We start from the raw sequence: 15,614 nt of genomic DNA on the forward strand, positions 1-15,614 counted from the left end.
GATGACTAAATCATCAGAAGTCTAGAATCTGATGTTGTGCTTTTGAGTTTTATGTCCTTTTTAGGAAAATAATAATTTGTTTATATACAATAACCTTGTGAACCTGCTGTATTGACACCAATAACAATAAACAAATCACTCATTCTGAAAGATGAAAAAAAAGCAGGTGCACATTGTTTTGGGAAAATATTTCTCACAGACATCAAGATTTTGCATATGATTCACAACAACGGTGACAGTCAAGCATGAGTATTTTTATACTTTGAAGCTACCCATCATGCATTGCAGCATGAAGTTTTTTTTTGTTATGATTGTCATCGTTGTTGTGAATCATATGCAAAATCTTGATGTCTGCGCGTGACTATGAGAAATATTTTCTCAAAACAATGTGCACATGCTGTTTTATCATCTTTCAGGATATGTTAAATTATTTTATTGTTATTAGTCCCGATACAGTGGATTCACAAGGTTATAGTATATAAACAAATGATTATTTGCCAAACAAGAACATAAAACTCAAAAGCACAACATCAGATTCTAGACTTCTGATGATTTAGTCATCAACAAGGAGCTGACAACACCTGAAGTCACTTTATCTTTGCTTTCTCAGCCATAATTGTGTTTCACACATACAGTTACAGCTACCGAAGAAAAGCTAACACAAGTACAGGGACCAAGAGCCCAACTAAAGCAAACGCTTCCCACCACAATGGTGACTTCAAATTAACCATAAACATCAACATCTAAAGCTCTGTTAACTCTCAGTAAGAGCTTCTGTAGACGTCTGACAGAAATAGTCAAAGTGTGTCTTATGTCTGTGATTAAGGGCAGCACCAGTGTCTCAGTGGGAAACACTGTCTCCTCACAGCAAGAAGATCCTGGATTGAATCCCATGATTCTCTCACGATCCAAAGATGTGTGAATTACAGATGCTAAGTTGTCTAAAGTGTCTAAAGGTGTGAGCTAAGTTTCTTTTATTTTCATGATTTCTGGACAAACACACACTGTCTGTGAGTTGCTTTGCAATTACAAATGGAAAATATGTCCACAATTTGAACTAGTTTTTAACCTTGAGGTTCCATAACCGTCTATATCGGACGTGCAGAACACGTCAAAAACAGACGTCATAAAAACTTTCATTCTGGCTCCTCAGTGGACGTCTTTTCAACGTACGCCTTTGCTCAGTGGGTGGTTTCCAGGTCAAAAGAAAATTAGATGAAATGATCAGGCAACACAGTCTGTTGAAATACCTTATCTAAATAGAGGATGAGGGATCCTCGCTCTGACAGCTCTTTGTCCATCTCAAATTTTTGAATGTATCTGTCCTTCCTTGTGGACAACTGAGGGCATGAAAAAAAAAAGCAAAAATCAATACATGATATGATCAAAATATCCTGTCTGTAGATGTTTATTAGATTCCTCTTCTATTTACATACAAGCTATTAAAAATGAAACGCGCCACACGCGTTTCTAGAATGGAATAATTTACACAAATATGGGCATCACTGCATCAGTTTATCTGCACAATACCTCTGCAAGGTCTTTGCTTTCCACTTTAAATCCCGTCGGTATGCCAATGTCCAGAATAGTCATGGTGGCATCGCTTGTAACACTCTTGTAGCTGTGAAGACAGACAGACAGATCAAGAGCTAATTTTATTAACAGGTTTCGTAGGTCTTCAGTTTTCCTCTAACTGATTCTACATTTAAAAGCTGCTTTCACACTAAAGCTTTAGCAAACTCGAGTCCGTTTGATGTCAGGATTATTATACGGTAAAACACAGCCATCTGTCTTAAAAGAGCAAGATGCATCCACGTTAGAACGCAGTGATTTTGAGTCTCAGCTGGAATCCTTATCTAGATCACGGTGGTAAATCTGCTGCTATTAGTAATCATGTTCATGATGCAAACATACCTCAGTTGTGCACAGCAAAATCCCCAGTGTTAAATTAACACTCCTCAGTGTACATATGTGTCCACACTACAGGGTGTTAAAAGTAACACTTAAGAAGTGTTAAAGTTAATGAGATAATTAAGTGATTAATTAAGTTATGATTGACCATTAGTGATGAGAAACACAAGAACTACAACTGACTTCAGCCACAGCTTTAAATGCAATCCACTGAAGATAAAAGAAGACATTAAATCTCTGAAGATCTCAGCAAAGGAGGATTAAACAACTCCACAAACAGCATTACCAGCTTCACACATTACTAACCAGACTGACTTTATTTCTGTCAGACGTCTACAGAAGCTCTTACTGAGGTTTAGATGTTGATGATTTATTGAAAATAATAGTTTTGTTTGACGCCACCATTATGGTGATCAGTGTTGCTTTAGTTGGGTTCTTGACCCTTGACTTGTGAGCAATTTTTTCTCTTTGGCTGCTGTAACTGTTTGTTACAGTGAGAACAGCAAGAGAAAATTGATTATGACAAGTTGGTGACAGATGATGTTGGCTTGTTGTTGATGATACAGTTGTTATCATCATATGGTGACTTATTTGCGGATCTCCTGAGAGTCATTGATTATAGTAGTCTTGTGATTCTACAGCAGGAGATCCAACAGCGTTTTCATCAGATAAACTGATCAATGTTTAAAACATGTACATAAGTCTTTTTTTCCGGTTTAATAACACATCACACAATAAGCACTTCTAACTCCTGCGAGATTAACTCACACACAGACATCAAGAATCAGCCTATGAATCTCAACAATGGTGACATGCTTCATGCCGCAATGCATTCTGGGTGCATTATGCAAAACTCATCCATGGCTCCCAGAATGCATTGTGGCATGAAGCATGTCACCATTGTTGAGATTCATAGACTGATTCTTTATGTCTGTGTGTGAGTTACTCTCGCAGGAGATAGAAGTGATTAGTGTACAATCTGCTTTAAAACAAATTCAGCTTTATTGATTAAAACCGATCTGGATCTTTCCTGGAATCACAGTAAAAACAAAGTTAATCAGTGATTTAAATCACTTTACAATGATCATATTCTTATCACTGAGCAGTCAACAGCATCTGATTGTGTTTCTCTTGCTTTTCTTGCCATTGCAAACTCAGTTACAGCAGCCAGAGAAACACTAACATTAAAATGTTATCAAACTGCCCAACTAAAGAAAACACTGATCACCATGATGGTCACATTAAAAAAGTTTCAACACAAAATAAACAAAAAAGTAATTCTCAATAAGAGCTTCTGTAGACGTCTGACAGAAATAAAGTCAGTCTGGTTAGTAATGTGTGAAGCTGGTAATGCTGTTTGTGGAGTTGTTTATTCCTCCTCTGCTGAGATCTTCAGAGATTTAATGTCTTCTTTTATCTTCGTTCGTCAGTTGTAGTTCTTGTGCTTCTCATCACTAATGGTCAATCATGACTTAATTAATCACTTAATTATCTCATTAACTTTAACACTTCTTAAGTGTTACTTTTAACACCCTGTAGTGTGGACACATATGTACACTGAGGAGTGTTAATTTAACACTGGGGGTTTTGCTGTGTGGGAAATGTAAGCGCAGGATCAAACTCGAGCAAACAGTAAACAAACCAAATGTGTAAACAGCCTAAATGAGCACATGCTGAATAATTACAAATACAATGGTTTCTTGACATAAAAATAAATGTATTAGGGAATTTGTTCACATACAAAAAATCCATAGTGAGCTTGTAAGTTTCAATGGCTCCTTCTTCTTTTGCTAAAGGCAAAAAATTAGAATTAGAATTAAAAAAAAAAACATTTATTTATTTTGGAGATTTCATATTAGCGCCAAATGTATGGAAAGTGATTTAACTCGCTGTCAATCTTACTTTCCGTGTCTGGCTGGATTTGAACAGTCAGATCAAAGACTGAGCAGTCAGACTTCTTCTCAACAGGTCTGGCGTAGTACAGCGTCAGAACCTGAAAAGAGCAGCACGTCTCAGATTAGATGTTCAAGCACTTTAATCTCGCTGTTGACCGTACAAACTCTCATGAACACTCACTGAGAGAGTGGCTGTTCCAGTTCCTTTAGCCGTCACATTGAAGTCTTTGTTGATCTCCAACTATTGAGAGAATGCAGATGCTATCACTCAAATCCATGATATAATGGAGATACCTGAAGACTTTATTGGAGAGGCTGTTCACCGCAGAGCCAGTGGGTGGAGATTGACATTCATCTCCCCCTCTTTGGACATAATGGGTGGAACTTGAAAGTCCAGCCTCACCCTAACTCTAATGCGGTGTTCACACCGAACGCAAATTGATCATCTGGAGTGAGTGATTTCAATGTAAAGACCCGTTGACGCACGTCTGGAGGTCTTGCGACGTGAGAAACGCATTTAGAGAGGTGCGATGGTCGCGATTTCACCTCATTCGCGCGATTAGTTTGCGCCAAAGAGATAAATTGAGTGTCTTGCGCAAGTGATTTTATTTGGGGCTATTTGTGCATTCACGCGTTTGAAGCGAATTCATGTCTGAAGTTGAAAAATCTGAACTTTGACATCTGTTTGCGCCACGTTAACCAATCAGGAGCCTGCTTACTGCTATCATGTGGTGACCTGGAGAGTGATTCTCTCCCCAATGCGGGACAACAGGTCATCAAACTGAGCGTGGGACTGGCGGAAGTACCGCTGAAAGTGGCCGTCATCCAGGCGTGTCAGGGATCAATAAGGGAAATGGGAGCGAGGACTCATTTGCAGGAAGATAAGGTTTTATTAATAACAAAATAAACAAAAAAAACACCCATGAGGGGGAAAACCAAACTAAACAAGAACATAATACCAAGGGCAGGAAACATACTCAGGTCCAGGAACAAGAAACATCAAACAGGGAACATGAGACGTCAGACAACGATCCAGCACAGGCCTGCAGACACGAGGAGACTATAAAGGTTAACAAATCAGGCAGGTGATGAGGGAGAACAGGTGGGGCCAATTAAACATTAACCAGATAACAAGATGGGCGGGGTTGACAAGAGACCAGAGACATGAGATCAACCAAAACATGACAAACACACCACATGTGCTGTACAGGACAAGACAGACATGTGACACGTAGCTCCTGGAGCAAGTGGTGAAACTCGCCAAACTGGGTTCGCCTCTGGAGGGTCTGGAGGACACAAGTACGGCGACAATGACCCCTACACCGCTGTTTTGCTCTCCAGTGTAAATACAGAGTGGTAATTCTCTCGATGAAAGCACGATCAACATCAGCCATCTTGCAAACAGACAACCGGCTAGCACTTGCCCCTCCCACAAGAAGCGAATTTCGCCTCGAACGCACATCTATTTCGCATAAAATACTTGCATTATATGCATGTCCAATTCGCTTTTGGACGCACGAGTGGATTCAAAATGTTCAAGCGTCCAACTAGACATGATAGATGCGAATTTGACGCTCAATTCGTGTTCGGTGTGAACGCAGCATAACCTTACTCCATCCCTAAACCTAATTAGGTTAAGCTTCACCCAACAGGTCCACATAGGAGGAGCGGAACTAGGTGACGCTCCACCCATTATGTTGATAGAGGGCAAGCTGGACATGATTTGACTCTGCAGTGAGCTCCTCTTGTTTTATTGAACAAACACAACACTATTGAAATAGACAACTAAATATGATGGATGACGAATAACAAAACTCCCCAAATTCATCTTTTACTATGATACAGCAAAAACGTCCAATTGACATGAGCAGCACACCGGGAGGAAGAGTTACTCTTCACCTTGTCTGACCGTGTAAGATGCACATTGTCTCTTTTAATAGTATATTTGACAGGTCTGCTTCTTCCTGCCACTGTCACGTCCACGTCCAGATTGAAGTTTTTTCCGTCCTTCACCTGCGTGCGATACTCTGCCACGGCCTGGAACACCATGATGGTTGCCTGGAAAGCAAAGAAAAACTTTCAAAGACAAACTCTGCACCTGTTTATTACAGTCAGATGATGAGATGTTAGTGTACCTGTGTGGTGCCAGAACCACCATAATGAGTCTGTTGTCTGCCCAGCCAGTGCACTGCCTCTCCTGCTTTATCCAAGTCTTCGGCCTTCACAAGCGCCAGCACAGCATAGGCCGTCGCCTCTCGTGAATGATGAGGTTGTCCAGCGACAGCCCAAAACCTACCGGCTGATTCAAACACAAATCAGGAATAGAAACAGGACTGTGTTGCTGTTCCCTCCAGTCGTTCCATTACTGTTACTGACACCAACAATCAGTGATCATTACACCACAAAACTCCATTATTTGCATTATTTGGCTTAGAAGTGTTACATGTTATATAAAGCACAACTATTTTTGATGACTTGTTACTGACCTTCTCCTTTGGTGGAATGTTTAATCAAGATGTCTTTTTTGAGTTTGCCTTCATTGGCCAAAGCGTAGGAACTCATCGCAACAGCATAAGGATTGGTCAGTTGTGGAAGTCGACCTTCTAAGAAGTCAACAGCCTTCCTGATACTTTCACGCAGACTCTATAAAAGTGTGTGTAAGAGGTTAAATAATCAACTGATAATTTATAATGTAATGTTTTTGATAAAACAAAACAGTGGAAGAGGTGTACTTACACCAACTGATCCAGCACAGACCTCTCTGCCCTCTTGCATGGCAATCACGACAAAGGCCGTCAGAGAGGCTTCGGCATCTTTGCCTCGTACATCACCCTGGAATAAAACAGAAATAAATAGTATCAGAGAAAAAAAATCTTATTAAGGGGAAGTTTACGCAACATCATTTTTAACTAAAAATGGAAAACATTATGCATTTTGGCCCTTTATTCACACGTCAACAACGTTTTGGGGAACTGAAAGCACAAACTATTTGAAAACGGGTTTCTAAAGTGAATATCTGTGTAAACTACAAAAATTTGAACTTGTGAAAATGGTGATGTAATGTGCATATGTATTGCATATTCAGTCCATTAGTGCGTAGTTTCTGCAGAATTCACTGAGCTCCTGAGTGAGACCCATTCTTTCACAAACGTGTGGTAGAAGCGTCTGCATGCATTGTGCTTGATTTTATACACCTGTGGCCATGGAAGTGATTGGAACACCTGCACAGCAAAATCCCCAGTGTTAAATTAACACTCCTCAGTGTACATATGTGTCCACACTACAGGGTGTTAAAAGTAACACTTAAGAAGTGTTAAAGTTAATGAGATAATTAAGTGATTAATTAAGTCATGATTGGCCATTAGTGATGAGAAACACAAGAACTACAACTTTAGCCACAGCTTTAGATGAAATCAACTGACTATAAAAAAGACATTAAATCTCTGAAGATCTCAGCAGAGGAGGATTAAACAACTCCACAAACAGCATTACCAGCTTCACACATTACTAACCAGACTGACTTTATTTCTGTCAGACGTCTACAGAAGCTCTTACTGAGGTTTAGATGTTGATGATTTATTGAAAATAATAGTTTTGTTTGACGCTACCATTATGGTGATCAGTGTTGCTTTAGTTGGGCTCTTGACCCTTGACTTGTCAGTAGTTTCTCTCTGTCTGCTGTAGCTGTTTGTTACAGTGAGAACAGCAAGAAAAACTTGATGATGACAAGTTGATGACAGATGATGTTGGCTTGTTGTTGGTGATACAGTTGTTATCATCATAAAATGGCCTTATTTGCTGATCTCCTGAGAGTCATTGATTATAGTAGCCTTGTGACTCTACAGCAGGAGATCCAGCAGCGTTTTCATCAGATAAACTGATCAATGTTTAAAACATGTACATAAGTCTTGTTTTCCGGTTTAATAACACATTACACAATAAGCACTTCTAACTCCTGCGAGATTAACTCACACACAGACATCAAGAATCAGCCTATGAATCTCAACAATGGTGACATGCTTCATGCCGCAATGCATTCTGGGTGCATCATGCAAAACTCATCCATGGCTCCCAGAATGCATTGCGGCATGAAGCATGTCACCATTGTTGAGATTCATAGGCTGATTCTTGATGTCTGTGTGTGAGTTAATCTTGCAGGAGTTAGTAGTGATTAGTGTATAATCAGCTTTAAAACATATTCAGCTTTACTGATTAAAACCGATCTGGATTTTTCCTGGAATCACAGCAAAAACAAAGTTAATCAGTGTTTTAAATCATTATACAATGATCATATTCTTATCGCTGAGCAGTCAATAGCATCTGATTGTGTTTCTCTTGCTTTTCTTGCCATAGCAAACTCAGTTACAGCAGCCAGAGAAACATTAATATTAAAATGTCATCAAACTGCCCAACTAAAGAAAACACTGATCACCATGATGGTGACATTTAAAAAAGTTTCAACACAAAATAAACAAAAAAGTAATTCTCAATAAGAGCTTCTGTAGACGTCTGACAGAAATAAAGTCAGTCTGGTTAATAATGTGTGAAGCTGGTAATGTTGTTTGTGGAGTTGTTTAATCCTCCTCTGCTGAGATCTTCAGAGATTTAATGTCTTCTTTTATCTTCAGTTGATTTCATCTAAAGCTGTGGCTGAAGTCAATTGTAGTTCTTGTGTTTCTCATCACTAATGGTCAATCATGACTTAATTAATCACTTAATTATCTCATTAACTTTAACACTTCTTAAGTGTTACTTTTAACACCCTGTAGTGTGGACACATATGTACACTGAGTAGTGTTAATTTAACACTGGGGATTTTGCTGTGTGGATTCAATGATTTGGAGGAGCGCTTAGATCGGGCCCAAAAAAATCAAGCCCGACCCTATCCGAGCCTGTGCACGGTGTGTCCGAGCCCAGCCCGGCCCAACACATTAACTGTAATTATGAGCCCAAACCGATTTAAATGACAATTTTTATTTTATCTTAACGGAATAGTTCTCCCTGGAATTAAAATAAAGCCATATTTTACTTGCTTTTGTTCCAATGCTCTATGTACTTCTATCTTTTTTGGACCTCAAAAGCAGAAATAAAAAATAAAAAAACGTCCTCCACGCGCTCCTCCATATAATGGCAGTGAATGGTAACCAGGCTAAAACTTTATGAAACAAAAGTATCACGCAATGATACAGTGAGACGCGTGCCATATATGGAAAGTGTTCAGAAGGCATACTATAAGGCAGGGGTGGGCAACTCCAGTCCTCGAGGGCCACTGTCCTGCAGAGTTTAGCTCCAACCCTGATAAAACTCACCTGTCTGTAGCCTTCTACACAGTAAAATCCCCAGTTGTTAAATTAACACTGCTCAGAGCACATATGGTCCCACTCCACAGAGTGTTAAAGCAACACTGAATCAGTGTTAAAGTTAATGAGATAATTGAGAGATTAATTAAGTGATGATTGGCTATTAGTGATGAACACCTGATGATAATGAGCAAAATCACTGAAGAAAAGAGAAAAAAAGAAAAACACAAGAACTACGACTGACTATAAAAAAGACATTAAATCTCTGAAGATCTCAGCAGAGGAGGATTAAACAACTCCACAATCAGCATTACCAGCTTCACACATTACAAACCAGACTGACTTTATTTCTGTCAGATGTCTACAGAAGCTCTTATTGAGGTTTAGATGTTGATGTTTTATTGAAAATAAAAGTTGTTAGAAGTTACCATTATGGTGATTAGTGTTGCTTTAGTTGGGCTCTTGACCCTTGACTTGTCAGCATTTTTTTTCTCTGGCTGCTGTAACTGTTTATTACGGTGAGAACAGCAAGAGAAAATTCATGATGACAAGTTGATGACAGATGATGTTGGCTTGTTGTTGATGATGCAGTTGTTATCATCATATAGTGCCTTATTTGCTGTTCTCCTGAGAGTCATTGATTATAGTAGCCTTGTGACTCTACAGCAGAAGATCCAGCAGTGTTTACTTCACATAAACTAAATGGTTATCAAAACATGTGTACATAAGTTTTGTACTCCAGTTTAATAACACATCACATAATAAGCACTTCTAACTCCTGCGAGTTATACTCACACATAGACATCAAGAATCAGCCTATGAATCTCAACAATGGTGACATGCTTCATGTCGCAATTAATTCTGGGTACGTCACGCAAAACTCATCTATGGCTCCCAGAATGCATTGTGGCATGAAGCATGTCACCATTGTTGAGATTCATAGGCTTATTCTTGATGTGTGTGTGTGAGTTATACTCGCAGGAGTTAGAAGTGATTAGTGTACAATCTATTTCAAAACGAATTCAGCTCTTCTGATTAAAACGCTGCTGGATCTTTTCTAGAACCACAATAAAAAAAAGTTAATGGTATATTGCTCATACTAAAATAAAATCATGGAAACCCATATAAAATCGTTTAATTGAATTACTGCACAATGATCATATTTTCATCATCTGGCAGCCGACAGCATCTGATTGTGTTTACTCTTGCTTTTCTTGCCATAACAAACTCAGTTACAGCAGCCAGAGAAACACGAATATTAAAAAGTCACCAAACTGCCCAACTAAAGAAAACACTATTCACCATGATGGTCACATTAAGAACTAACAATTTTCTAAACAAAATCAAACAAAAAATCTGTTAATTCTCAGTAAGAGCTTCTGTAGACGTCTGACAGAAATAAAGTCAGTCTGGTTTGTAATGTGTGAAGCTGGTAATGCTGTTGTTTAATTCTCCTCTGCTGAGATCCTCAGAGATTTAATGTCTTTTTTTATAGTCAGTCGTAGTTTTTGTGTTTTTCTTTTTTCTCTTTTCTTCTGTGATTCTGCTCATTATCATCAGGTGTTCACCACTAATGGTCAATCATCACTTAATTAATCTCTTAATTATCTCATTAACTTTAACACTGATTCAGTGTTACTTTAACACTCTGTAGAGTGGGACCATATGTGCTCTGAGCAGTGTTAATTTAACACTGGGGATTTTATTGTGTAGTAATCCAGGAGACACTGATTAGCTGGTTCAGGTGTGTTTGATTAGGGTTGGAGCTAAACTCTGCAGGACAGTGGCCCCCGAGGACTGAAGTTGCCCATGCCTGCTATAAGGCAGGGGTGGGCAACTCCAGTCCTCGAGGGCCACTGTCCTGCAGAGTTTAGCTCCAACCCTGATAAAACTCACCTGCCTGTAGCCTTCTACACAGTAAAATCCCCAGTGTTAAATTAACACTGCTCAGAGCACATATGGTCCCACTCCACAGAGTGTTAAAGTAACACTGAATCAGTGTTAAAGTTAATGAGATAATTGAGAGATTAATTAAGTGATGATTGACTATTCGTGATGAACACCTGATGATAATGAGCAAAATCACTGAAGAAAAGAGAAAAAAAGAAAAACACAAGAACTACGACTGACTATAAAAAAGACATTAAATCTCTGAAGATCTCAGCAGAGGAGGATTAAACAACTCCACAATCAGCATTACCAGCTTCACACATTACAAACCAGACTGACTTTCTTTCTGTCAGACGTCTACAGAAGCTCTTAAGGAGGTTTAGATGTTGATGTTTTATTGAAAATAAAAGTTGTTTGAAGTTACCATTATGGTGATTAGTGTTGCTTTAGTTGGGCTCTTGACCCTTGACTTGTCAGCATTTTTTTTTTCTCTGGCTGCTGTAACTGTTTATTACGGTGAGAACAGCAAGGGAAAATTCATGATGACAAGTTGATGACAGATGATGTTGGCTTGTTGTTGATGATACAGTTGTTATCATCATATAGTGCCTTATTTGCTGTTCTCCTGAGAGTCATTGATTATAGTAGCCTTGTGACTCTACAGCAGAAGATCCAGCAGTGTTTACTTCACATAAACTAAATGGTTATCAAAAAATGTGTACATAAGTTTTGTACTCCAGTTTAATAACACATCACATAATAAGCACTTCTAACTCCTGCAAGTTATACTCACACATAGACATCAAGAATCAGCCTATGAATCTCAACAATGGTGACATGCTTCATGCCGCAATTAATTCTGGGTACGTCACGCAAAACTCATCTATAGCTTCCAGAATGCATTGTGGCATGAAGCATGTCACCATTGTTGAGATTCATAGGCTTATTCTTGATCTGTGTGTGTGAGTTACACTCGCAGGAGTTAGAAATGATTAGTGTACAATCTATTTCAAAACGAATTCAGCTCTTCTGATTAAAACCCTGCTGGATCTTTTCTAGAATCACAATAAAAAAAAGGTAATGGTATATTGCTCATACTAAAATAAATTCATATAAACTCATATAAAATCGATTAATTGAATTACTACACAATGATCATATTTTCATCATCGGGCAGCCGATAGCATCTGATTGTGTTTACTCGTGCTTTTCTTGCCATAACAAACTCAGTTACAGCAGCCAGAGAAACACGAATATTAAAAAGTCACCAAACTGCCCAACTAAAGAAAACACTATTCACCATGATGGTCACATTAAGAACTAACAATTTTCTAAACAAAATCAAACAAAAAATCTGTTAATTCTCAATAAGAGCTTCTGTAGACGTCTGACAGAAATAAAGTCAGTCTGGTTTGTAATGTGTGAAGCTGGCAATGCTGTTGTTTAATTCTCCTCTGCTGAGATCCTCAGAGATTTAATGTCTTTTTTTATAGTCAGTCGTAGTTTTTGTGTTTTTCTTTTTTCTCTTTTCTTAAGTGATTCTGCTCATTATCATCAGGTGTTCACCACTAATGGTCAATCATCACTTAATTAATCTCTTAATTATCTCATTAACTTTAACACTGATTCAGTGTTACTTTAACACTCTGTAGAGTGGGGCCATATGTGCTCTGAGCAGTGTTAATTTAACACTGGGGATTTTATTGTGTAGTAATCCAGGAGACACTGATTAGCTGGTTCAGGTGTGTTTGATTAGGGTTGGAGCTAAACTCTGCAGGACAGTGGCCCTCGAGGACTGGAGTTGCCCATGCCTGCTATAAGGTTTTACGAGAAAGATACTGCATTATTCAGTCAAAATATTAGGATAGTGGACACTATCCCGAGGATAGTGGCAGGAAATATCGGGGTGTATTGAGGGATGTCCCAATACTTTTGGCAATATAGTGTATATGGCAGTATGTCCACTTATAAATTACATTTCACACATAAATTGTAGTTAAGTAAATCAGTCATATAGTGACGTTCAACTTACCACCATCTCTCCATGAATTACAGGTGACTCCTCTTTAAAGGAGCCGTCTGGCAGTTGTTTGTGGAGAACCAGCCACTTGAGGGCGCTGCAGAGCACGTTATCCTCGACAACAACAAAGGTACTGGCCATAGCAAAGATTTTGGCCACATACGCTGTTAACCTTTAATGAACAGAAATGAATGCAAATTAGTAAGAAATAATATTTTTTTTACTTATAATCATAAAAACATAAATTAAGACATGAGAAACTGGGCATTGAGGCGCATACGTCCTCAAGCTTTATTTGTTTAAATTAGCTCAAATTACTGTCAGATGTAAGTAATTACCATGACAATCTATACATCATTTAAAAGATCTAAGAGTCAAGCTTCCATTTTTTATCTCTGTTTTATTCTCAAAGCCTTATAGTGACAGTAATTTGTTAATATGTGTCAGGAGTTATGAATATGAAAACCGCGTCGGTACCATTTGATTGTAATATGAGCCTCAGCTGATCTCATTCATAAAAAACTCCTCTATTCTCCTCACGAAGACTCGTGACAAATCAACATCCCTCAGGGCTTTTAGTTCAAAAGTGTGCAGATCAGGAGACATATTGATAGATTCTCATATGTCTGTGTCAAATTTCTAAACAGAGGAGTATTTTTTATTCAATACTTCCTCAAAATGCGCAGATATAGCCTAATCATGAGCGATTGAGTCTCTTATGTGTTGTTTTCAATTCATACTGGCAGCCGGAGGGCGCTCTGTGCACATGTAGTCCATGTACAGACAGACGAAGAAGATACCATGTGCCATAATAGAAGTCCATAATAAAAGCTTCCTGAAATCGCTAAAGATAGATAAACACACAATCGCGATGATGTATGGTTTGTCTGTGTTCTTTATACCATGTTGGGTGTATTCATAATAGATTATATTTATAATGCAATGCTATTCGACATAGCTTGTATCAATATGCAGAATATTGTAAAATAAAATGATATATTTTCTGTCTGATTTTTTGATCCGAAGCCAAATGAGACCACAGAAGGTTATTTAAAACATCCCACTTGTGATATAAAGTAATTTTGGAGAACAAACATGGTTTTAATCTTTATTGTATTTTGATTGTGTGCTAAGCTAACATGCTAGCTAGCCAATGCACCTAGGGCTGGGCGATATATATCGTGAGATTGTTATGCGCATCTCATCAGTAAAGCCGGTTCCTTGATTAGTAGTAAATCGCCTTCACCTGCTTTCAGATGGAGCGGCATTTACTACAAAGCTAAAACTCCAGTGTTAAATTAAGAAAGAAGTTAGAGAAGTTAATGAGATAATTAAGTGATTAATTTAGTGATGATTGAGCATTATTGAAGACACCTGAAGTTAACAAGCAGAATCTCTGAAGGAGAAAATCTCAAATTTTAAGCCACCGTTATGGGGATGGGTGTGTGCATTAGTTAGGCTCTTGACCCTTATATTATTAACTTTAGATTTTGTTTGTCTGCTGTTATTGATTTTTAACAGCCAACTAAGAAAAATGTGATCTGATAGTGTGGGCTATGTTTTGACAAAATCATGGTGTGATCAGAAAAATCAAACTTTTTGAGATAGTTTGGTTTTACATTGTTAGCACCAGCGTTGTGATTTTACAGTATGTGATTAACATTTTTTCTTATAATCCAAAATGTTTAATAAACATTGTTCTGATCAAAAGACTTTCAAATAAATTTATTTAGAAACACAGATATCAATAATCAGCCTGTGAGTCTCAACAATGGTGACAATAATAAAGCATTTTGCAGTGGCTACCACCAATCACAACTCATTAATGGATCCCATCATGCATTGCGGTATGAATAAATTATGATCTGAATTGTCTATGTAATTTACTTTTCCTAATTGAATATTCTGCTCGTCACCATTGTTGAGATGCATAGACTGAATCTTGACGTCTGTGTGTGCCTAAAAGAAAGACTTTTTTTAAAAAAACAACTTTTAAGAAATCCTTTATATTATATCTAAAACTTTGTACATTTATGAAGAATCAATGTTATGCTGTTAACAACAACATAAATCAAAAACATAGTTCAAATGATGATTGTCATAATATAACCAACAGATCACTTTTTATCTTTGTTCTTCTGGCAGTTATAACTCAGATACAACAGCCAGATAAAATCTAAAATTAATAACATAAGGGTCAAGAGCCCAACTAAAGCAAACACTCATCCCCATAACGGTGGCTTACAATTTGAGATTTTCTCCTTCAGAGATTCTGCTTGTTATCATCAGGTGTCTTCAATAATGATCAATCATCACTAAATTAATCACTTAATTATCTCATTACCTTCAACACTCTTGAGTGGACTCATATACACTCCCAGGAGTGTTAATTCAACACTGGAGTTTTTGCTGTGTACAAAGAGCCGTAGTTAACTGACAAGCTGAGCCATATCGCATTAATTATCGCTGGCGATACGTCCGCGATATTAATGCGATATGGCTCAGCTTGTCAGTTAACTACGGCTCTTTGTAGTAAATGCCGCTCCATCTGAAAGCAGGTGAAGCCGATTTACTACTAATCAATTAACCGGCTCTACT

General features: G+C 38.1%; 1 protein-coding gene across 1 annotated transcript in view; it reads right to left on the bottom strand.

Moving 5' to 3' along the window:
* The window catches only part of LOC307122956 (complement C3-like), a 70,575-nt gene that overhangs the window by 8,805 nt on the left and 46,156 nt on the right, over positions 1–15,614 (bottom strand). The window contains exons 27-36 of the mRNA XM_079811301.1: positions 13,029–13,188; positions 6,543–6,638; positions 6,293–6,449; positions 5,942–6,105; positions 5,706–5,864; positions 3,988–4,047; positions 3,814–3,904; positions 3,653–3,701; positions 1,531–1,621; positions 1,251–1,340 (exon numbers count right to left, since the gene is read on the bottom strand). Coding sequence (XP_079667427.1) covers positions 1,251–1,340; positions 1,531–1,621; positions 3,653–3,701; positions 3,814–3,904; positions 3,988–4,047; positions 5,706–5,864; positions 5,942–6,105; positions 6,293–6,449; positions 6,543–6,638; positions 13,029–13,188 — 1,117 coding nt within the window. The remainder of the gene's footprint in view (positions 1–1,250; positions 1,341–1,530; positions 1,622–3,652; positions 3,702–3,813; positions 3,905–3,987; positions 4,048–5,705; positions 5,865–5,941; positions 6,106–6,292; positions 6,450–6,542; positions 6,639–13,028; positions 13,189–15,614) is intronic.

This window comes from Gobio gobio (assembly GCF_949357685.1).
Source record: "Gobio gobio genome assembly, chromosome: 3".
In the NCBI taxonomy this organism is placed as follows: Eukaryota; Metazoa; Chordata; class Actinopteri; order Cypriniformes; family Gobionidae; genus Gobio; species Gobio gobio.